This window comes from Siphateles boraxobius, unplaced genomic scaffold, assembly GCF_051911475.1.
Source record: "Siphateles boraxobius isolate OS27281-9 unplaced genomic scaffold, OSU_SipBor_1 20, whole genome shotgun sequence".
NCBI classification, from domain to species: Eukaryota; Metazoa; Chordata; class Actinopteri; order Cypriniformes; family Leuciscidae; genus Siphateles; species Siphateles boraxobius.
In genome coordinates, this window is record NW_027508811.1 from 14,155,841 (window position 1) to 14,179,507 (window position 23,667).

General features: G+C 38.0%; 2 protein-coding genes across 3 annotated transcripts in view; one reads left to right on the forward strand and one right to left on the reverse strand.

The window, feature by feature from the left end:
• Positions 1 to 17,014, forward strand: vrk2 (VRK serine/threonine kinase 2). 2 transcript variants are annotated; one of them, XM_077236981.1, is made up of 14 exons: positions 1 to 107; positions 275 to 449; positions 740 to 795; positions 879 to 948; positions 1,515 to 1,602; positions 2,321 to 2,429; positions 3,006 to 3,098; positions 4,756 to 4,888; positions 8,897 to 9,017; positions 9,362 to 9,420; positions 12,739 to 12,896; positions 15,349 to 15,492; positions 16,071 to 16,229; positions 16,410 to 17,014. In XM_077236981.1, exons 2-14 carry the CDS (start codon positions 323 to 325, stop codon positions 16,416 to 16,418), a joined length of 1,326 nt encoding a protein of 441 aa, XP_077093096.1. In that variant the 5' UTR covers positions 1 to 107; positions 275 to 322; the 3' UTR covers positions 16,419 to 17,014. The 2 variants fall into 2 exon arrangements, with proteins under 2 accessions (XP_077093096.1, XP_077093095.1); XM_077236980.1 differs by having other exon boundaries at positions 13 to 107; positions 16,452 to 17,014.
• fancl (FA complementation group L) overlaps positions 15,816 to 23,667 on the reverse strand; it is a 20,385-nt gene continuing 12,533 nt past the window's right edge. The window contains exons 8-14 of the mRNA XM_077236984.1: positions 20,993 to 21,143; positions 20,768 to 20,851; positions 19,240 to 19,285; positions 18,832 to 18,913; positions 17,247 to 17,363; positions 17,042 to 17,113; positions 15,816 to 16,904 (exon numbers count right to left, since the gene is read on the reverse strand). Coding sequence (XP_077093099.1) covers positions 16,869 to 16,904; positions 17,042 to 17,113; positions 17,247 to 17,363; positions 18,832 to 18,913; positions 19,240 to 19,285; positions 20,768 to 20,851; positions 20,993 to 21,143 — 588 coding nt within the window. The 3' untranslated portion in view covers positions 15,816 to 16,868. The remainder of the gene's footprint in view (positions 16,905 to 17,041; positions 17,114 to 17,246; positions 17,364 to 18,831; positions 18,914 to 19,239; positions 19,286 to 20,767; positions 20,852 to 20,992; positions 21,144 to 23,667) is intronic.

Genomic DNA, 23,667 nt, shown 5'->3' on the forward strand with positions numbered 1-23,667 from the left:
GGTTGGTAAAGATTTGGAACCGATGTCAGGGGAGTGTCAATCACTTTCAGGAAGTTGCAGTCTGTTGCGGTGAAAACAGCCTGCACTGAAAAGGAATAACTGAAACTGTGATTATCAACATTCTTCCTCTGTATAACATTATACTTATTGATTGTTGACGTGATTTTATAAGAAGGCGTTATTGTTATTTCTAGTTTGTTTGTGAAACAGTGTTAAAATAAGGAACCATTAAATAACCAGGTATGACTTGACAGGAACTTTACGCTCTCTTCAGTCATTAGGATTATTCGTCCTGAAACCTTCTACATGCCAATTTAACATCATGGGTCCAAAGAAATACATACCACCCCGTCCACTTCCAGACGGATGCATTTTAACAGATTCAGTAAAGAAAAATTGGCGCATCGGCAAAATCATTGGAAAAGGTGGTTTTGGACTGATCTACTTGGGTAATGACTTTATATTCTGTGTTGAATGTGAAACACCTTCATCATTTCATTTTCATTTATGGCATTAGACATGGTTGCACAAGAGTTCAAAGACCTGAACATTTATATTGCTAGTGCACCTTGGATTTTAAAGTGATTTTCTAAATGATTTTTAAAGGTGTGCTTTTTTCTTTTTTTTTACATAAGTTTTACAGTAGTGTTTTTTTTATGTTTAAAATAATGGACACACAACTTGATTCACATGAAATGATGAAATGTTTCACTTTTTTGTATTTGTTCACATTTTACAGCCTCTCGAGATGTGAGTGTCCCTGTTCGAGATGACACTGATTTTGTGATTAAAGTGGTAAGAAATATATTAAAACAGTTTGATGAGATATCACCCAATATATGGTCTAAGTGTCTACAATTTTGAATATACATTTTCAGGAATATCATGAAAATGGACCTTTATTCTCAGAATTGAAATTTTACCAAAGAGCAGCAAAGCAAGATACTAGTAAGATTATTTTCTTTTCTTTTTCTTTTTTTCCCCACCTAAATTCTCTCCATATTATGTAATGTAATTCTATTGTTATGCAAGACATTTTAAGAATAAAAAAATCTGTAAACACTGATTTTATTATTGCCAAAGGGTGTAGAGAAACATGTAAAAATTTGGAGTAGTGTTGAATGAAAATACTGAAGATCCCTCATCTTCATCTGAGAGTTCTCAAACATGAAGTGCATGTCACTGATGAAGTGGCTATAGATGTAAATTAGCCTGGCTAGGCGAATTAATAAACCAAAGCAAACATGCACCTCTGTGGTCGTTAGTGCAATCCCAGCTTGTTTGAGCTCTAATTCAGAGAGAGTGACCAAATTGCTGATAATGATGCTGGTTTCTCCAAAGGGCCCCAGACCACCTGTCAGTCTGGTGCACAGCCAGTCAAGACAGATTTCCCTTCCAGCTAGGCTGGAGGAAGTGCTTCTTTATCAGTGTTTGAGAGATGCGTATACATATAACTTTATATGTTTATAAATCATGTGCAAATTTATAAAGTGGTATTAAACTCTAATATACAGTGGACAAATGGAAGAAGTCTAAACACCAGGAGTTTCTGGGGATCCCAACTTACTGGGGTTCTGGACTAGCTGAAAATAACGGGACAAGGTATGGAACTTCAATTTGGCTATGGTGGGCCGTATATGACCACTTAGAGTCACGTGTGATATGAGTAATGCATATCACTGTAGTAGTATGCATGTATGTATATATATATATAATTTTCTATTGCTGGAAATTCCTATTTAAATGCCTGTTTTTGGATAATTAAATTAAATACTTTACATATTTATAATAGTTCATCTCATGTGATTAATTTCTCATTCTATTTGGATCTCGATGGACAAAAAATAAGATAACAAATGGATTATACTGTAAGACTGGGGTCAATACAAAAGCAGTTTCAAAACAGTAAAATAAGTATAAAACGGATAGTTCTGAATCTGATTAGGGGAGTCACATCTGAAGTCGTGAAAAAGCCAATATATACGCACATAAAGTCTGTATTGTTTCTCAGCAACTGTAAACAGTGAAACTGCGCTTTGTTTCCTTGTCTTGAATTGTGTGGCACACATTCTGCTTTCGTCACTCTTATGTAAATAATATAAAACAGTCCTGCCTGTTGATAAACAGAACAGCAAACTCGTCACCTGTAGACACATTTACACAGTCACATAGTATACTGTCATATCGCCCAGCCCAGAATTTGACATCAACGTCAAAAACGTTAATTTCATTCATTCATTCATTCAATTTTTTGTTTCTATATTCTTTTGTTTCAATTGTATATTTACGTCCATTTAATTTTTGTTGTCTGGTTGTATAGGTACAGGTTTATGGTGATGGATAGGCTGGGCACAGACCTGCAAAAGGTGTTAATGGAGAATGGTGGACAGCTGAGAAGGCCCGCCGTGCTACAGTTGGGTGTCCTCATGGTGAGACGCTGCTGAATTTCGTTCAACATTTAGTAAGAGCTGCTTGCCAGTGTTATTTTAGTAATATTTATGTACTATTAGTATTGATTAATATTTTGAATTGGCTTTCATATTTATATTTTAGTTATATGGCTGTGTGCTTGTCTTTTTTAATTTTCTATATAGCTTACATTTATTTTTTAGTAATTTTAAACTGACACTTTTTTCACATTGCAATACAACATTTTTAATTTTCATATAAGTTTTTTAAAGTTTTTATTCAATATTTGTATTTTATTTTATTTGTGTATTATTTCAATAAACAGAAGCGAGAACTACATTGCTACAATTTATAAACCTACTATAATCGTGACCCTTGAATATGCGACCTCAGTTAGGGTTTGATTGAACATGGTAAGTGTGACAAGGCAACATTATTTTTACAGTATTAGATAATATGGTGGATTTTTAAATAAGTTTTTGTTGCATTTTCTGGCAGTCCGACTGCCTTGCATCCAGCTCATCTGCCTGTAGGTCATTATGAGGTTACTAAATTATTCATGTTAACCTTCCCCTCTGTCACTTTGCCCTTAACAGCTGGATGTGCTGGAATATATTCATGACAATGAGTACGTCCATGCTGACATTAAGGCTGCCAATCTCTTATTGGGACACAGAGATCCAAGCAAAGTGAGTTTGTATGCATAGTACCACAATCAATAAGTACATCTTAAATGATTGGTTATCTTTTTGGGTTACACCTTATATTAGGTGTCTTTTGTAATTTTTTGATGTAAATACATAGTAGTTAATCTACTTACTGTGTTCATGATGTATAGCAAAACACTTTTGCTGCTATTAAGGTGGGATAAGGGTAAGGTTAGGGACAGGTTTGGTGGGATGGACAGGTTTAAAGGTGGGTTAAGGGGTAAAGGAAGGGTCAAATGTGTACTTATAGATGTAACTACAGAAATAAATGTAAAAGATTAAATCATAAGATTTAAAAGCTATCAGTCACTTACTTATCATGAAATTTAGCATACATTATTTATCTTGTTTAAAGTGTTTACTTTGTCACCATTTGCTATATCCAGCAAAGTAAACCATTAGATTGAAGGGTAATTCTCACAAAACTGTATTTTCTGCAAACTTTTTTTCAAGGTAAATATAGTTGTCATTCCAAAAAAAAGGACACCAAATAACCACATGATTTAAGGAGTCCATATCAAATTATACACACCAAAACACCCATTAAAAAAACTTTTCAGAATTCAGTGTACATGTGTATACAGTGTGCAACATCAAAGAGCTTGTTTAAAACTTTTTAGAGCTTGTTTAGTTTTAGGTCAAGTTGCAATACTGAACAGGACCACATGGAGAAGCCAAAAATAAAATAAAAATCTAAACCAACTCCCTTGACCTGACCGCATTATATGCCTACTTCAGTACATGGATATATTCTGAATTACCAAACACAGAAACAAACACATGACAGATAAAAACTTCCTGAATGTGTGTGGAAACAACTTGAATGTACTGAAATGTATAAATACAATGGGAGATCAGTGCATCGAGTATACACATACACGGTTTGTTTCCGCATCAGTATGAAGGACTCACGCGTGCTACTGTACGACTCCTGTACGTCACTGCAATTGTGTTTACCTTGATTACAATCCACATCCATCAAAACTTTACTAGCGAGAAGCTGGTTAGCTTTATCCAGCCGAGAAACGTAGTTTGTGTATCATCTGGCCATACAACGGTGGGATGTTTTGACGTTCTGTTCAGTCTTTATTTCACACAGTGCGATGTGTGATCACAGAATATGACAGAGCTCGTGTTTTAAAGTTAAACAGACAGACTGAGAACAGACTGTTCTCTCTGACATCTCTGATGCAGTAAGCCTGGACTTCTAAGATCATGTAACTGCATGAAGTAAATTACGTTAATGGCGCAATTTCACGTTCTTCAGTCCTTTATCTGCATTATATAGCCCTAGTATGTACACAATACGTGCATTGTATCAAATGATTGTTAGTACATAGTAGTTAATGACACCTAATATAAAGTGGGACCTCATTTTGTGTACTCAAACCAACGTGGCACATACTTAAATAAGAATGTTTGTATTATTTTCATTGATCGTCTACTAAGACGGCCAGCCATCATTGATGACATTTGGAACTTATGTATAATGGAGTATAATCAATTAAAGTCTCAGTCTGCTGTCATAACTTGACCCCATTTCGTTGTACTTTGCACTAAAATACCATATACAGTAGGAGAGATTCAGTTTGAAAGAAAATGTCTTTGGGATGATTTATGCTGACTTTATCTTTTGCAGGTGTACTTGGCTGACTATGGACTGTCATACAGATACTGTCCTAATGGAGAGCATAAAGAGTACAAAGAGAACCCCAAGAAAGGACACAATGGCACCATTGAGTATACAAGCATAGACGCTCACAAAGGAGTAGGTAATGTGAAATCTGTCATTTATTTTATCTTTTTAAACCACGCTGAGGTATCACAGAGATAGAAACATATTCCATTATGCATAAATGTCCTGTGTTTCCCAGTTAAAGTCAACATAAATTGCCATTTGCAACCCATTTTACTTTCATAATTTGAAGTATTTTCAAGTGAAACTGAATATTCAGTGAGAAAAAAGTAGGGAATTGAAAAAGGGAAAATAAATGTGGTATTTGAGTTTTGATTGAAGAATACAAAAATACAATCCTTTATTTTTCTTTGGAATAACATGAATCAATGTATTAGCCGCAATTAGACCAGGAAAATGCATACAGTAAATAGGGATAGTTTTCATTTCATGTTAATGTTAAAGGAAGGGGTTTACCAAATAGTATGAATTCACTATCCAGATTACTCACCTTCTAATGGGGTCTGTTTATGTGGCTGGGACTTGTCTCATGTCCTTAACTTTGGGTCACACTATTGGAAACACATTAACTCGTAAATTGTGTACAGTCCTTTTTATTGGATATTGATTGTTCTATCCATGCTTACTTGGGCAAACTTAATTCAAGAAATCCATAATTAGTCAAAGTCATAATCTGCATCTTGTATGCATTTACTATTAATTAAAGCTTTGATGTTTTGTTGAACTGGGACTCAAAGCCAATATCTCTGTCTGTGTTGGCCATAGGATATTACAGGAGTTCAATACTGAATACACGGCGGTAAAGCTTGCTAATAGTCATGTTTCTGTTGCTGTTAATTTTGAAAGCACATGGAGAAAAGACAAGATGCCCAGTCAGCCGAAAAATTAGGGGTCCATGGCATAAAAAAGTTTAAAAACTCTTGGCATGACAGACCAGACGTATGGAGGTTCACATTTTATGTGGATTGAAACCTTCTCCCCCCATATTTTTCTTTGGCAGTATGGTGTTTTCATATCATTGGGATGGTTTTATATGTGGAGGATGAATATGTGGGAATGCATGTGTGTATTCCTATTTAGATATTTAAGGGGGAAAAAGTCCATGAATCTCTGTAGCTCATAACACGGACCCAGTAAAACACATTGTCTGATACATCAGAAAGTAAATCATGCTCAGGTTCAGACCAAGGTCTGGCTGCTTTTAGACCATGTTCTTACCTGAAACAATTTGTTAACGTTTCATGTACAGGATTATACATATGGTCCTGATTCTGTCTTTCTGCTCTGTAAATGTATGGCCAGTTGTAGTTTGTAAATCACACTGCATATGGCAAGTGATATAACACTTGAGAGTTTATAAAAACACCTAACCACTGATGCACTAACTTGGGAGTTCAATGTCCTGATCCACTCCCAAAGCTAAACTCAAAGCAGCGAGGCCGTAAATTTGACAAACCTTGTTTGCGCCTCTATTAAACGATCCGCAGCCGAACCGACATCACCGCACTAGACGTCTTGACAGAGGACACTGACAGCTGTTGTGTAGGTCATTAGCACTGACTGCCCTGTAGATGAATGCAGATTGCAGAGTGTTTCTTTTCTTTTGGCCCCTGGCACCCCGTGTAGATGTTGATTTGTAACCATGGTGAGGAGTGCAGAGACGGACACTTCGTGTCCCACTGAAGCCTTTGCTAAAGGCCTAATTATAACCTGTAGGGTTGAATTGAGCTGGCTGAAATTCAGGAGGAGAGGTTCAAGAGTTTGACATGGCGCTTTGGATAATCACAATAACAATAGGCCATAATTATGAACAACAGCTTCTAACTGATGGAAGGTGTTGTGCTCAGCCTAGAATGCATCGTTCTTGTGGATCGGCCTTTTTATAAGTGAATCGGTGTCAGGACTAGGCCAGGCAGCCCACCCCTTCAGCTCCATTTTACAGAGTCGTACTAAATGTTTACAGAGATGGTTTTATTTTGTGCACTTTGGGCCTTAATCATAATACCCTTTTTACATGGCATTTAAGAGGCATTTTTCCAAGGTCACCTATAAGGGATTTTAAAATATTTTCTATTAAACTGTGTGTTTGCTAAATTAGTTTGGTCAAGGTTGAAGAAAAATAAAGAAAACCTATATACGTGGCCTAATGGTGTTGCTGGCTAGCGGGCTGGGAGGCTGACTCTGTAATAGGCATGGCAGGATCAATGATGGTCATGGATTTAGGCTGAGATTTTCCCTTTTGATGAATGCAGTCAATAGGTAATTTCTCAGGAGATGGACTGCAGTTACAGTATTGAGTTAATACTCTCTCTAGGCACGAACAAATGATGTGCCTTAATTTACCCTTATTGATGAAGTTGGAGCTTTTCATGAAGGGACAGGCTTAACAGGAGGTTCACTCTCATATACGAGTGAAATTGACAAAACCATCCCATTCAGATTTAAATGTAGGCAAACATAATTCATTGAGGGCCCTTAGTTTAAAGGCAACTCATAATTGGTTTAATATCTGGGATCCAAAACTAATATTTCATAACTAAATGTGACTCCTGTCTGTCTGGTTGGCATACGACTAATCAGTTGGTTGAAGTGAGGCCGTTTCACACTCAGTGCTCATAAGCAGATGTGGTGTTGTAAAAACTAGACTGGGATATATTCCCATTGAGCTTATGCAAGTGTGAAAGAACTCTCTTGGGCTTATTTGAAGACTGACCCCCCTTGTACTTATTCCAAAAGTATTAATCTCTTCTGCTCCCAAGGTTAAGAACAGTTGCGTAGAGTTTTTTATTTTATATTTTAAAAATCTTTTATTGTTTTGTTCTCATGCGCTGCACACAAAACAAACATGCACTGTGACCAGTGTAGTCTGACTTGTGAGCTTCATTTTAGTGTGTCAAAAACATACAGCGTGATAATTGTTGCCTGATTCCTGCAACCAGTGACTCTTATGAGCCCGTTCTTTTTAGAGAATCAAAAACATACAGCGTGACAAGTGTAGCCTGATTCCTGCAACCAGTGACTCTTATGAGCCTGTTCTTTTTAGTGAATCAAAAAGATACAGAATGCATTGTGTAGCCCAATTTCTGAAATGAAGCATGATTTCGAAAATTATTGACTCTTAACCGGTTAAGTGTAGTGTAGCCCGCTATCCCTTTGAAAGCTTCTATTTCCATTGTTGGTGTTTTGAGTCTGGTTCTTGTAATGGATAGTTCAAGAAGATGAGTTAATGATTCAATCTGAAACACTGCCCAGTATAATGTACATAATTAGATATGTAAGAATATGTACAAAAAATTAACATTAGAACTGCAATTTTTAATATTGGAATCACATTTAATCAAATAATGAGTTTGTGAAACAGAATCAAACTGATTTGGGAAATTGTATCGATTCCTAGCCCAGGGTAGAGGTAGAGTCTTTATTGGGATATTAAACAAATGTAAGAATAATAAAAGATGAAGTGGCCTTGTAAGAAGTTTTTAGTATGCAAAAGACATTTACACTAGATGGCAGTTGTGTAATATGTTACGGCCGAGTTGGAGATGGAGGCGGTCTAAGGAGAACATACAAACACTCTCAGGCTCTTCTCTGAAGGCCAGCAGAGACCCCACGGAATCCAGAAACATGTGGAAACTATTTGGGCCCAGACATTTATTTCTTTGTTTTACTGCTTGGCTCTCCATCGTAGAGAGTGTCGGGCTGGGCCACAGGCTGTCTGGATCATGTCAGAGGCCGTCAGGATCAGGTTCCTGGACGAGTCGCCAGACCAGACGAAGAAGGAGGGAGTGTGAGAGAGATGTGAGGAGCGCTGGTGGGAGGAAACTGACCTACTCTTTCAACTCTCAGCCCCTCTAAGAAAAGCCCCGTTAGCCTGTGAGGCAGGCCAGGGCACCAGCTGAGAAAACAAAATACTCCTCTCCATCACCCCCCCCCCCCCCCCCCCCCAATCCCCCCCCCTCCTCCTTCGCCTTTTTTATAGGGGCATATTTCAGCAGCCAATGGACGGGTCATTCAATCAAAGAGTTTTAACTGTCTTTTCAACCAACACTTAACTACTTTTCCTTATCTTCGCTTTCTCGAACAGCCGCATCCAGACGTGGAGACTTGGAGGTGTTGGGCTACTGCTTGCTTCACTGGCAGTGTGGAACTCTTCCCTGGCTCTCATCTCTTAGGAACCCAGCTGAGGTCCAGGAGGCCAAGGCCAAGTACGTTCCCCTTTTCACCATAGGTCTAATTGTGTACAGTGGCTGCTGATCAGAGGCTTTCTGTGCTTATTCAGCCTGAATTATTCACTCAACTGCTTTATTAAAGCCTTAAAACTAAAAAGGTATATAAGGCCACATATTTTCTTTCTTGTCTGGAAATTTAAGCAGTGGAGTACACCGCTTTTAAAGGATCTGCAGATCATTAGAAGAGAGAAGTTCTTCACAGTGAAATTTTAAATGTATGTTGTGTGATTCCATGAGTCAAAAGCAAAGAGTTGTTTTAAGATGCATTTTTGCAACAGGACCTCTGTTTAACCTTCCCCTTAATCATCTCTTGACCACAGGCTGATGTCCAACCTGCCAGATTCTGTCCTGAACATGTCCATGTCCGGCTCCAGCACGGGTAGGTGCACGTGAGAGTGCTGACCATTTGCTTTGATCAACAAGGTATGGGGCATGGACTTAGATTCCTCGCCATCCCCACAAGCACAATCTCCTTGCCTCTCCTTCATCAACGGATTCTAGTGTCCCTGCAGTATCTTTCCCCCCTCCACAGGGAGCGAGGGCACGTGCATCTTCTGAAAGGGGGCTTTGTGATCTATGATTATGTTGAGGCCTTATTCTCCCAACCTTGAGAGGCTGGCTACAGCTGGACCAGAAAGATAAGACCTCTAACATGCATCAAGGCTGCGCATGTGGTATACATTCAGCTAGGCTGCCACAAAGAGAACGTGCACTGGCATAGCACTGCATCCAGCATATTTATTACAGTGAGGAATGGAAGGTGCCCGTATTAGACACACATTTGTGTTCTCGTATGAACGGAGAGGCCCCTCTACATTGTGCTCCTGCCACTGTCCATTTGTTAGGAAGATGTGGTTTTTGTTTCCTAAGGAATGAAAATGAAGTCTGCAGACGCAGGTTGTCACTTGGCCGGACATCTGCGAGTGTGTTTAGTAAGCATCTAGGTCAACAGCAGGATGCATCAACATAAAACATGCAGACCAGCTCAGTGGGTGTTTATCTGCAAATTATGCAAATACTCAACCATGGTCATCAACCTCCACAGTAGCCCTCACTTGTGTAGTTTCCAAAAAAAGGACACATTTGGGATGCTCTTCATCAAGTATATTCAATTAAAGTTCCAAGAGGTCCGGTCTCTAGATTTCCTTCCCACCGGACAATATTTGTTTGGAATGGTTATAAATTTCCATCTGGGCGGCAGAAGTACTTTGTAAAACATAAAAAAATCCTAAACAGTCAAAATAGCCATCAAAGATGAGTATATTGGGACGTCAGAGCCAAAAAAGTGGTGTCTGAGAATTTTTCACAGAGAAACAAATTCATCAATTGAGTCCAATCGGATGTGATTATTAAAAGGTAGGATCAGATTTTTTTTCAGGCTATTATTCTTTTTTACATTTAGATACCTATGTATGGCAGAAGGCCATGTGGCAGAAAAGATACTGTATGGGGGTCCTGGGTTTTCCTCTTGAAGTCTGCACAATTTTTGCATTTTGCTTAAAATAAGTGTTTACTAAAAACAGAACAATGTACATAATAATCAAAATGCCTTTCATCACTAGCAGAAAACAAAATTAACTAGTAACTTCAAAGTTTTAGTTGTCTTTCCTTGCCATCTACAAATTATTTTCCCATTTACAGTATGCAACTAAGGTAACTGTTCCTTCAAGCAAGGGAGATCAAACAAACTAACTAAAATGTACTCACACAAATGAAGAACTCATATCTCACACAAAAAAAAGATTGACAAATAAACCAATATGACAATAATATATATAATCAAAGAAAATACATTGTAGAACAAAAACTCATTCCCCCTCCAATGTTATTAAGAACAGAACAATTCAAAATAAAGCAAAAATTAAATTACACAAATAACCCCAAAATCATATTACATAAAAGTATAACAAACTCAAATATACTCCAAACCAAAAATGAATTCCACTGCAAACTTAAGTCTCATGCAAATCAATAGTTCATGTGTTTTAAAGCATCAATATAGCATAGAGAGTACAAAAGTTGTCTGGCAACGCAAGGCTGGGAAGTGATATACAAACAAAGAAAAAGTACTAAATAAATCAATCAATCAAAACTCCCCGCTAGACAGTCCGATTCACAACATCCATAAACTCATTGCGCTGGAGGCATACACATACAGGTACATATGCATGTAGGCACATGCAGGTACTGGCTAGCTGGGGAAATCAAACAAAACAAACACAAGAGGAACATCGATCAATTAAACCTGCAACACAGCCACCAACCCTGGACTAATTTCCAAGATCAAAATAGGAACGGGCGGGACCAACGGCCTACAAATCCACGATGTTTGCGTCTGCTCACCAGACCATGTCCATCCACAAATCAACATTGAAGTGTTACCGGACAGTACGATGTTTGTGTCTGCTCACCCAGACCGCATATGTGCACCAACACACAAGGAAGTGCTGCCAAACAGCACACTTCCAGACAAAAGATTGGACCTCTCTAGGCCTCCCTTCAGGTGCCTGCTTAAAAACACTACCTACCTGGCCATGCCCTCTACTAATCGCCACCTCACCGGCTACAAGTATAACATTATATATTTTATTATGAAATGCTCTTAATATGCTGATTAATAATGCTAAATGTAGATGAAAAAAAAACATCTTGTCAAAAAACTTTCGTTTATTTATTTATTTGAATGGTCGGAGTCAAATATGTATGACAGATAAAAATAATAATTTTTCCTGCATTCTCATTTTCTGCAGTGTTTTAGCAAAAGAATGAATCTATTTGCTGTTCACTGTTTTTGCTACTATGCTGTTAAACTAACCAAGTCATCCGCAACTCCAAATGTGGCAAATTAGAGTCTTTAGAAGGGAGGGAAGCAATGCGCACGTAACAGATAAGGATTGAATGAAGCGCGTTTGGTTCTAGGTACAAATATTAAAGATATAGCGCCGAAAGACACTTACGAGAAATGACCCTGAGTGCTTGTGGTGTGTACCGCTGTGGTGTTTTGACACGCTGCTCACTTAAAACTCTAGGAACGGTAAAATGGTGCTACCGTTGTAATTATGTCTTATGGAACAGACAGTGAGGACCTCTTCTCTACATGATGAGGAGTTTCGAAAAAAATTTCCTGCATAACATCTGATTTTCAGAATTGTTTCTGTGTATCAAAGGGATAGTCCACCCAAGAATGAACATTCTGTCATCATTTCCTCACCCTTATGTCATTCCAAACTTGTACTGTACATGCTTCTTTCTTCTGTGGAATACAAAAGAGGATATTTTGAGAGAATGTTTCAGGTGGTTTTGTCCATTTGTGAAAGTCAAAAACATTAAGATGTGGAATTAATTCATACAAATGGTACAGTCCAAGTCAAGCATCAAGACGTTTGGTCAAGTGACGTGCGAGAATTAATGAGGTTTGACTTTAGTGTGTGTGTGTATCAATGTTTTGATATGATTTGAAAGTGAATAAAGGCTTAAATTGTGATCGGTTTCATCATACAAAGTGTACGTTGCATTGGAAGTATTACAGTATACCAATTGAGTTGTATGGATTAATTTCATGATACTTGAAAGTTTTGGACCCCATTAACTTTCATTGTTTGAACAATGACAACTGTTCTTCAAAATTTAAGTTTTTCGGTGAACTATCCCTTTAAGTTGAGCATATTCAGAAGTCTTTCTTTCTGACCCCTTGCAGAAATAGCCAGGTTCCTGTCCAGCGTGAAAAACCTTGGCTACAATGAAAAGCCAGACTACCAGGCCTTTAGAAGGATTCTGTCAGCGGCCGGGCCGCTGGGCCCATTGGACCTCTCCAGGCCAAGAGCGTTAGAGATGGCCAGGCCAACCACACAAAGGGTGAGTGTGAGATGCTTTGGCACAGCAGCCCGGTAGTCTTAATAGAGACCATATGAGCTGGGGCTGGAGCATTCAGAGCAGCCTGTGGGCTGCGGCAGATTTATCTGTCTGGGAGAGAGAAGGAGATGCTCAGGTTTGGGAACCCTCTTCTGACCCTTTCCCAGCTACACTGACTCCCACTCCTGCTCAGAGCCGTCTGACTGGCCTTTTGGCAGCGTTGGAGTTGGACCGAAGTGATGTGGACGAGATTTACGTAGTGGTGACAGACTCAGAGTTACCGAAGATTCTTAGCCTGGAACCACAGCTCAATGCAGTGTCAAAACCATACAAGAGAGCTATTTAATTAAAGCGCTCTTATTTATTGCAATCACATGGACACTTATAGGAGACACTTATAGGGCTTATACTATATGCACATTCAGAATCAAACTACGTAAAGTACACCACACTGAATTCCTGCACTCTATTACGCTGGCGAGAGACAAGAAGGGCACTTTTCCTCTTTAAATGGAATGAGCTGGTGAATTTTGACCGTGGTGTCGTAGGTTAACCTTTGGTGACCTTGCCAAAAGGCTTATTGGCTCTCAAGAGGTCTGGAGTGGAGAGACCTTAATTCCTCTGGAATCACTTCACAGTTGATCACTGCCAACTTGAACCGCTGAACTTTACGAACACCCGAGCAACCCAATTTGGGGCTGTTGAATACACACATTTTGTAGAGGCCAAAAGATCGACAGTTAGAATTGCCTCTCATTTTTATGTGGAGCTGTCCAGCGATTTGATCTGTGGTTCAATAGAGAAGGCTCAATGTGATTTGGAGAAGGGTTGGTAAAAACCCTCAGTGCTTGGGGTGTCAGTTACTCTCCTTGTGTCCCTGATATTGAAACCACTCTGCATACAGTGGATCCCCTGCAGAAAACATCTCAGTTCTAGTTTTAGATTGACCTTAGCATTTTCAAGTTTTTTTTAAATAAAGCATGAATCATACAAACAATGATTTAAATAATGTAAGATATGTGCACATTAATGAACTAAAAATGTCTGTGAAATTTTGCCTGCAATAAAATTTCATTGTCAGTAGTTGTCCATAGCCAATAGTGTAAACATATTTGAAGTACAGCGCAAACAGAAGCTACTTTGAAACCAAGCCTCTTTCCTTTGATCAAGGGCAAATTGCCTTTACCAACTTGAACCCGATGTAAAATCTGCATTGGGAATTTTTTTTGCCCTCTTGCAGAATTCTAGATCACCTGCATTCCTATTGAAATCATTGGATTTTGCCCATGAAAATTTGGTTAACAATGGTAAATGTGATCGCACCTTTACTTGTGTGCTTATAATAATGGCAAATAGTGACATTGTTGGAAATTAAATGGTGTTCACCCCTGGTCCATAAAATGAAAGCCAATAATAGTGAATGGTTTTAATGTAATAGGATATATCTTTTTTTCCAAGGCCTATTAAACCTTCCCAATTTAATACTTTTAAGATCTTTTTTTTAATCTTTTGTCAAACCATCATTTAAAGTTTTTGTTTAAATCTAGTAAAAAGTTTAGCATTTTGCAACTATAGAAATTAAAAAAAAATCCAATTGAAGTTTCAGTGTTGCGCAACATCTCGTCATTCTGTGTTTTTCCCCCACCCCGACTATTTATTTGTTTCTGACTTGAATATGTGACTTTCTGAGTCGGATGTAAGAGCTTCCCTGGTGCACTTGACTAGTGTTTAACTAAGAATGTGTCTCCGAGATGGATTGGGTCATGGTTCTGTTGAGGAGGACTACAGGACAATGCGTGTTGATGTTGCTAAAACCAAATTGGGGCTGCCAGTTCAAAGTGTAGAGGAATTGATCGTTCCTTCAGTGAGCACATTGGTGTTCCTTTTTGATGAGCAGGAAATGGCTGCTCTATAAATTTATTTTAATGTTTTACACGTATGGAGAGTTCTTACAAAGCAGTCTTTTTCCTCTGACCTTGACCACCCTACCTTTAGCACACATGGAAAGCATCAGTGTCAACAGCAAGGGCATTAAGATTTGAATCCCCTTTTCTTTGTAGTTGGATTTTTCTCTGTGGTTCTGTGCATCTCCTTCTAGTCGATGTAGCTTCAGTTCCTTTGAATAAAAGCTAAAACAACACCATCAATGTCCCCCTCGTGTCTCAGCTCTCCTGAAACCACGTCAGGCAGCGTGAGGCCAGCAGCTCCTCGTGTCACTCCAACACTCCTGGAGTTTATTTTGCCTACAGCTGACCTCGCTGGTGATCTGTGGCCAAATTTAGTTTGGACAGTTGCCACCTTAGGGAGAGCAGATGATGTCATTAATCAGGGCAGGTCCTCTCCTCTAAGGATCCAGGTCAGGGAGGGAGCATTATTGCTCTTTCACTCTCTCGTGAATGCTCAGAGACGAAAGCAAGTAAATTCCCGTCATCTAATTTAACTTAACCTCCCACAGGCTGCAAGCCAACCCAAGACTACTGACAAAAAACCAGCCAGATCAAAGCCTGTGGTGTCAGTAGAGGAAGATGAGCAGGAAGAGTTGGGAGGGTCCACACCAAACAAAGTCTGGAGCAAGACCAAACGAGAGAGACACAAGCAGGTATATTTCAAAAAACAACAACAAAATATTGGTTCTTGTTGGCTAGATGATGTGGAGTGCAATTTTTAAAGTTTTGGTCAATTTTGTTTTACTGAAAAAATATATTATTTTACTATAAAGTATATTATATTTTACTTTGAAAATATTATTTCTGACAAAAAAACTAAAACTACAACTTTACTGTCTAAAAGCTAAATCACATAAAATAAAACATCTGAAATATCAAACTACAAAAATAAAATTGGAAGATTTTTCTGTTCATAGTAGATTGTATGAAAATGACTGCATTTTTTGTAAAATATTTTTAAAACACCATTATACTCTTTTCATTATTCTTTGATGAATAGAAAGTTCAAAAGAACAACATTTATTTGAAATGACATTTTGTAACATTATAAATGTCATTACTGTCACTTTTACGGGCTCCAAACTTTTTAGTTGCCATATATTAGAAATATTAGGCATCTCTCACAAAGGTATCATCTTATTTGGAAGTCCTTGGTATGTAGTATATAGTGTTATCATACAGTGGTTTAATACACTCTCATTGACATTATTTATTGGTGTCATCTTTACAGAGACCAAACAAAGGTGACATGGCTGCTAAAAGAAGTGCTAGGCAAAGGTCTATGCCTAATGAAAGTGATGAAGACCTCAATGATGAAGATGAGCCCGTCCCTCCACGAGTTCATCCTAGAACAAGAGCAGGAGCACGACACAGACAGGAACATGAACAAGTAAAACCAACAGCAGAGCACAGGGCAAATGACAAATAGACCACAGTCAATCATTCACTTATTCAAGTTGATCAAAGTTTAAAAGCATCAAAAAGTCATAAATACAAAAATGCTTTGCAATATTTATTTTTTGATATAAACATGTATTAACAGATCTAATATCAGCCCTTTCCTTTATAGTACTTATAATGTGAAAAGATCAAATTTGCTCCAACAACACAGGAAAAGAGGAATGCGGATGTTTACAAGGGAAAGACCTGGTTGACCATGAGGGGGAAACAAAACCGTCATTATAAGAATCAGCAAGAGCATACTCGAAAACTAAATGACGACTATGCAGTACCCAGCAATGAAGTCGACTACTGGAGGAACTACAAGAAACACAGCTGGAATCAAAACCAATGGGAGAACACTGATGATGATGATGATGGAGACCCCTGGGGAAGTGATGTCTGTGGATTGGAAGATGAATGGACTCGGTACCATCACAGAGATGGCTTTGGAAAGTCAAAAAAAGGGCACATTAAAAGAATGTTGATCTTCCTTCTTGTTACGATATTGACTGTTGTTGGTTTTTGGTATTATCCTTACTGGAGCCGTAACGCCACATGACCTCTACTCTGAATGAACAGACTGTTATTAAGTGTTCCCTGTGAACATTTTCACAGTGATGGGCTGAAAGTATAAATATAAATCAGCATTTATTGTTTTCTTTTTTTTAGAAATGTATTAATATTTTAATTGAAATTGAATTGGTGATTTAAATAAAGGTATTTTCTTTGCTATATTTGTGTGATAGAGTTGAATATTACCTTGCTGCAGTAAGGACATTCTCCAAAAACAATATTGAAGCTTTGGCGACTTGTGGGCAGACCTCTCAGCCACTGTGAAGACAAATAAGTCAATAAAAGATTTAAATACCAAACATTAACAAATTGCACATATTTAGGAAATTGTTTTGTGATTGTTCTGTTTGAAATACTGTTAAACTGGTTTGCTAAATCTTAAAGCGCTTACCTCATAAAGACACACTTGATGGAAAGGCTGGCCACAGCGCGGGTCATTGCAGACCTGATCTGGAATATCGGACTCAAGTCGATAAGAGTAGCAAATGCCACATTCAACACTGAAACTCTTGAGTACACAACCACAAAATTAGATTAGCTTTCACATGTAGTACAACTCAAATTTTCAGTTAAGTAAAAAAAAAAAAGAGGTCTTAGTTCTCCCAGCAATGACATTTTTGCCATCATTTACTCACATTTGTGTTTTAAACCTGAAGGATTTTTTATTTTTCCTTGGAGCACAAAAGGAGAAATTTCTAGTCTACAAATCTACTGGTTTTTCTTATATGCAATTGCAATGAATGGGGATAGATGCTTTCCCCTCTAGTAAGCAGTGTTTGTTAGCTACATTTAAATAATGGTAGGTCATTTAAGTAAAGCAGAAATAATTAAGAAGCATTAGATTGAAAAATGAAATCCATCCATCCCATGTCAACTCAATGACTCAGTGATACTGTGACTGGTTCACAGCAGTCTGAGTCATTGAGCTGATCTTGTGAGTTTGTGATTGAATCACATTTAAGATTTAATCAGTGTTTGTGAATTGGATCAATGAAAATATCTGACAATTTTTTTTCATGAATCAGCACTACCTTTCTCATAAATATTGCACGAACCCCTTTTTTATTATTTAATTAATAAACTTGTTGTCCATTCCAGCAATCTGACCAGCACTGTATATTTATCAAAATGTCTCCAGCTGTGCTCTACTGAAGTAACTCAGAAAGTCATACAGGTTTGGAATCACATGAAAGGTGAGTAAATAATGACAGACTTTTTCAGTTAATGATTACAGGAAAGTCTCATGTAATTATAAAAACAAATGAAAAGCATCACTTCTCATATTTTGATCTAAAATTCTGTATTTGAGATTCACTCTGACTGCTGGTGCACGACAGCTCATATTTGTTCCCACGGGGTGGACCTATATGCGCTTGACCCCCACTTCACACAATCCTCAGACACCTCAGCCAGGCTAGAGAATCTTTACACGCCCCCCGCCCCCCGCCCCCCACCCATTCCTGTGCTTCTGCTCTCATCTCTTCCACTGTCCGGGTTTGCATATTGCTGTTTAGATAATTAGTTGTTTTTCCCCCTTTCTTTTTTTTCCTGAGCAATCCATTAAAAGGATGGAAGATAAAAATTTCAACATCTGGTCAAGTAAACTTTTCTCGCTTCAGAATGTTAATGATGGTCAAGCATTAATCTGCAGTACAGACTATGAATAAACACTGCGGCCTTTCAACCTGCGAGCTGAAAGAGAGAAAGCATAAAAAATGCACACAGGAAAAAAGATAAATGGCGGAGCTATGATTAAACAGCTCTTGATGGTGCCGAAGATTCTGCCACCTTTGTTATTGTAATGATCTTATCTGTAAACAACCCAATTAAAGGAAATCCGTACACACCTCTCCCGATGATAAAAACAGAGAAAAGGAGGTGGGGAAAAAAAAAAAGAACACTGCAAGCTTCAAATGTGATGGTGCTGTGGAACTAATTGTAAGTGGCAGTGTATGAGACAAAAATATGCAACGTACAGATTTTTCGTGGGTGGTAGGCGATGGAAATTCTATCTCCAACACATCCTTCATATTCTGTAGGACACTGCAGTCCGGGTTCCTATGAGGAGAGGAGGAAATCAGTCCTTCATGCACTAATTAAACACATACAGTCAAGTCATGATGGTATAATGAATACAGTTCAGTGATTACTGCCCAAAAAATCCAGGATATCACTTTGAGAATCAACGTTCTGGGCCAAAACATTCTCACCACGGGGTTTCAGATTCATTTTATGCTGTAATACATACATCAACTGTAAACTGTCTGTGGCGTGCACATGAAATAGCAAATTTGCATTGAAATATGCAACATCCACTTTGATTTCTCATTAATCATTTTCAACCTCCTTGGGAAAAAAATGAATTGGAAAAGAAGTTTGCTTACCATAAATGTATATTGGCATTCAATTTATTCCGTAAAGGAGTGACAACTGAAAGATACAAGCAAAAGTTAAAATTATTAGCAGATTTGTGGTGACATATGCCAAAAGTATAGGTGAAAAAATCTAACAATGTCTTTATATCATTTTAGTAGTATAGAAATAATTTAGTTCCCAAAAATATGCACAACGGTTCCGAAATTTGGGGTCGGTTAGATTTTTTATTATTTAGCATTTATTTTATCTTCTGTGTCACACGATCCTTCAGAATAAATTTTTTTCAGGATTTTTGAATAGAAAGTTCAAAAGAACAGCATTTATTTGAAATGGAATCTTTTTAAACGTTAAATGTCTTTACTAACTTTTTATCAATTTAATGATCCTTGCTAAATGAAAGTATGAAATGCTGAGAAAAAATACTGTAAAAAAAATAATACTGTAAAATAAAAGTTGATATATATATATATATATAGAGAGAGAGAGAGAGAGAGAGTGTCAAACTATTTTTTTTAACAGTCTTGGTATGTTGATGACCCTACAGTAAGCTGTTATCTGTTCTGTCACATCTTTAATTATTCATTATCAAAACACACTTATTTATGTTTTTGTAATAGCAATACACACTGGACTTCATAATGTTTGCAAAGCACTGGGGGACAAAAATGCCATCAACATAAATCATATCAATCAATCTGCATGGCAAAAACAAGCCCGAGGGAGAGTTGTATATGAAGGCAAGAACTGCGCTCACCCCCCCTAATGTAGCCGAGCAGTTTCAATTAACTCTACCTCATCTCTCATTCAGCGTTCCTCACCTGATCGCAGAGCGCTGACAGACAATGCACGGCCGCGTCATTTCTTACCTCTAATCTCTATTCTCTTGTAGAAATGCCACAGCAGCACGGGCGAAAGAACAGGACATTTCCTACTGTGACAAACAGTCTGACAGAAAGGGAAATATTCAAATAATTCAAATAAAACGCGCTCATCATGGCTGTTCCACCCGAGAGATCAATCTGGGAGGGACGTGATAGCCGCACTCTCTGTTTGTCATTTGTAAATGCAAAAAGCAATATTTCTGTCTGACCCCGCGCTCGGAGGGTCCGCGACTGCCACCGTCTTGACTATTGAAGTGTGGATTTAATATCAATGAATAACATTGCTAGGCAACCGACAATGTGTTCTGTGTGCCATTGTCAGCCAAGCATGACCTTGGATTTAAAGAAACAATCACGGCGGCTTAAATAGTGCAAACTGACCTCCATTCCAGCACCATCTCACTCGAAATCTAAAAGCACATCGCGCTGCAAACATATTGCGGGCTGTCAGCTCGGCCGCTCCAGCTGTAGCGGCCCTGTCTAAATGCAGTAAAGCATTTACAGCATGTGCACTTATGTACGGAGGTAATTGAAAAACAAGAGCACGAGAGGGAGGCACGAGTTCCTCACACACGAGCTGCCTCTCACATGCAGGAAACTGTAATAAAAGCTGTATGGAGATAAACAGAGATTTGCAGATATGAAAAATGCCTACCGTGCTCAGCCCCGAGCAAACAGCACTCCGGCAGCATTTTGGGGTGTCTGGGGTCAATTTGTACCTTTATTGAGACATTGTTTCCTAGGGAAGAACAGCGATATGGCAGCTTAATATCACAGGAAATCATTGTTGATGGGCTTAGTTGGATGGATGGCAGGAGTGATCTGCACTGTGATCTGCAAATAATGAGATTCAAATGTAGTAATAAGAATGTAATGTTACCGATGGCGATCCTTCTCATGGAGTCTGCTTTTGTGGGTTTTTCTGGTTCCAACACCCACGTCTGCTCATCTATCTCATCCAGAACCGACCAGAACTCAGACAGAGCCTCAACGTTTATCAGGAACTGACTGTGGACAACGGCCAAGGTGCTCTGGGTATAGAAGAAAGGGCAATACATTAGTTTCAAATGTATTTTTCCTGCTTGAGAGTTGGTTTTTGACTTCATTTAAAGGGACAGTTCAAACTAAACTGAAAATTCTGTCATTGTGGAATAAAATATTAGTTGTTTTTTTAAGTTAGTTTAGGCTTTGCAAGAATACCGTTAAGTTGTGGTCCCATTAACATGTTGGTGAAAATTCACAGGCAAAAAAGGCCCATTGTCTATTGTCAATAGTGTTGCTCACACAAGATTAACTTTCAAACCAAGCAGCATTTTGTTGGTCATTGTGCAAATTTGAGTGACCAACTTGAACCCATTGTGGAATTTGTGTATGGAAATCTTTCGCCTTCATGCGAAACTCCAGGTCATGTGGATTTTTCAATTGAAATGACTTAAGTTCGGCTGCGAAAATTCGCCAAACAACTGTAAATTTGACCACTTTTATTTCACCTCTTTTATGAAATTATCACTTAATCGGCTAGCTAAATCTGTACCATATGGAAATGTTCAAATGATTCGTCGTTACACTTTTCATACTTATTAAATGTTTTTGTTTGAACAGGCATTATGGAAAAATGGCTACTCACTGAGGTCCTAGGCGGACTTAACCAAATTGTTAACCAGCGTAAACCAAAATTTAGCCAATAGCCAATGATGAATTTTCATTGTAAGGAAAAAAAAAACAGGTCTGATGTTTTGCTCTACAGGGGGGAAAAAAGAACGACATAAGGGTGGGTAGATAACAGAATTTCCAGTTTAAAGTTGCAATGGAACAGAGGTATTGACAAATATTTTCTTTAGTATAGCGACATCCATCCGAGTGTAACATCTTATAGAAGAAGAAAAAAAGAAGTAGGCCAGGGACTTAGTTCTATCCATTGGTTGTTGGTTGGATCTGAATGTGAGCTTGCAATCAATGTTTAAGCAGACTTAATGATTGGAGAACTCCAGCATACTTCACCGGAGGGAAGTCTGTCATTTCACTGGAGTTTTGATTAGAAAATAGAATTAAAAAAATTAAAATAAAATAAACAGGCATGGATGATTTGTTAACAATAAGATTAATATCATGAATTTAGAAAATAGATGATAGAAAATGCATTTAGAAAAAAAATATAATAGATTTCAGTTCATGCCAACTTAAAGCAAATGATCTAAAGTAGGTGTAAAATTGTATTGATCAAATTTAGACGTGCATGTTGAATTTACAGTAAAATCCACAAACACTTCTTTGATTGGACATGGTGCCTCTCAGTCAGCGGTTGTACTCTCAGAAGTGCCTAGATGCTAGAAATAGCATCCTTTTAAATTCTCATGCAACTCTTGATATGCAGGAACAACATTGTTTTTTTCTTTCTGACATTGGCTGAGCTGTCTTTAATAACTCTTGAACACTTCTGCATATGGAAGATGTTGATACTGTCCACATGTCTGGTTTCATATCACTGCTTTATATAAACTCTTCAGCCCTCTGCCATCAACACTCGGGGAGGAAAAGGAAAAAAAGAAACATTCCCACTGAAGTCTTTCCAAGTCATCATCAACGACCTGTCAACAAACCATTGATTAAAGCACCAACCAAGAACAAATCAAATATAAAAAGTGACTGAACAGGAAAAGACCAAATCTCATACATCAGCAAACAAGAGAAATTCAGCGATAGCGTTTGATCACTGAGAACCACAGACGACCCATCTACGGTTCAGCATAACGGCTTCCTTGAATTCTAACATATACAAACACAGTAGGCCTCTGTTTCCTTTGGAGCTGTCCAGTGGTGAGGTAAAGCTAATGGTTTAAGTATGACCGCTCATTAATCACAGCTGATGATTGACAGCTGATGGAGTTTGGCCCCGATTCACTCCACGCTGTCAGAGTGAGGGGTGCACAGGTCGCCCAGGCCGCTCTGACCTCAGACCCACACTCCTCACTTTACACCGAGCTGCCAACTCAAGGTCTCTAATCTCAGCCCAGAATCAAAACGCTTTAGTCTGGACACCAGATCCTCTCTGCATTTTTAGTGCTGTTTAAGATGAATAGGCTTATTTAGTGTGAAAGAGATGACACCAGCTGAACTGAAACATTGAACATCCCAAATGATGCCACTCTACGAAATGAAGTTTGCAAACGTCGCTGAAGGTTTACATCCCAATTTAAATTACGGAAAAGATAATTTAATTATCTTGTCAATTTAATTTGCCCAGTGTTTTAGGAGAAAAGTGAAAAAAAAAGACTTAATAATAATTTTATAATTATTTTTACTTTAAAGATATAAATTGCAATATGCAATAATATACATTTGTAATTAATTAAAAACACCAAAAATAACAGATTAATTGAGTTTAATTGTAATAATTATTCTACTGACGGACAGTTTTTAACAATAAGAAATATATATATATATAAAAAACAAAATCCATCCTTTATTTTAAAGGCTAGAATAAAATAAGATAAAAGATTAATATATTTATGCAATAAATAAAGAATCAAATGTATATACAGTAAAGCAAAACAA

What these genes read in the sequence shown, in the direction of transcription:
- vrk2 (XM_077236980.1), top strand. Translation starts at nt 323, where the DNA reads ATGGGTCCAAAGAAATACATACCACCCCGTCCACTTCCAGACGGATGC. An exon ending in CATGTCCGGCTCCAGCACGG is followed by an intron (nt 9,421 to 12,738) that starts GTAGGTGCACGT and finishes GACCCCTTGCAG; the next exon opens with AAATAGCCAGGTTCCTGTCC. An exon ending in AACGAGAGAGACACAAGCAG is followed by an intron (nt 15,493 to 16,070) that starts GTATATTTCAAA and finishes TCATCTTTACAG; the next exon opens with AGACCAAACAAAGGTGACAT.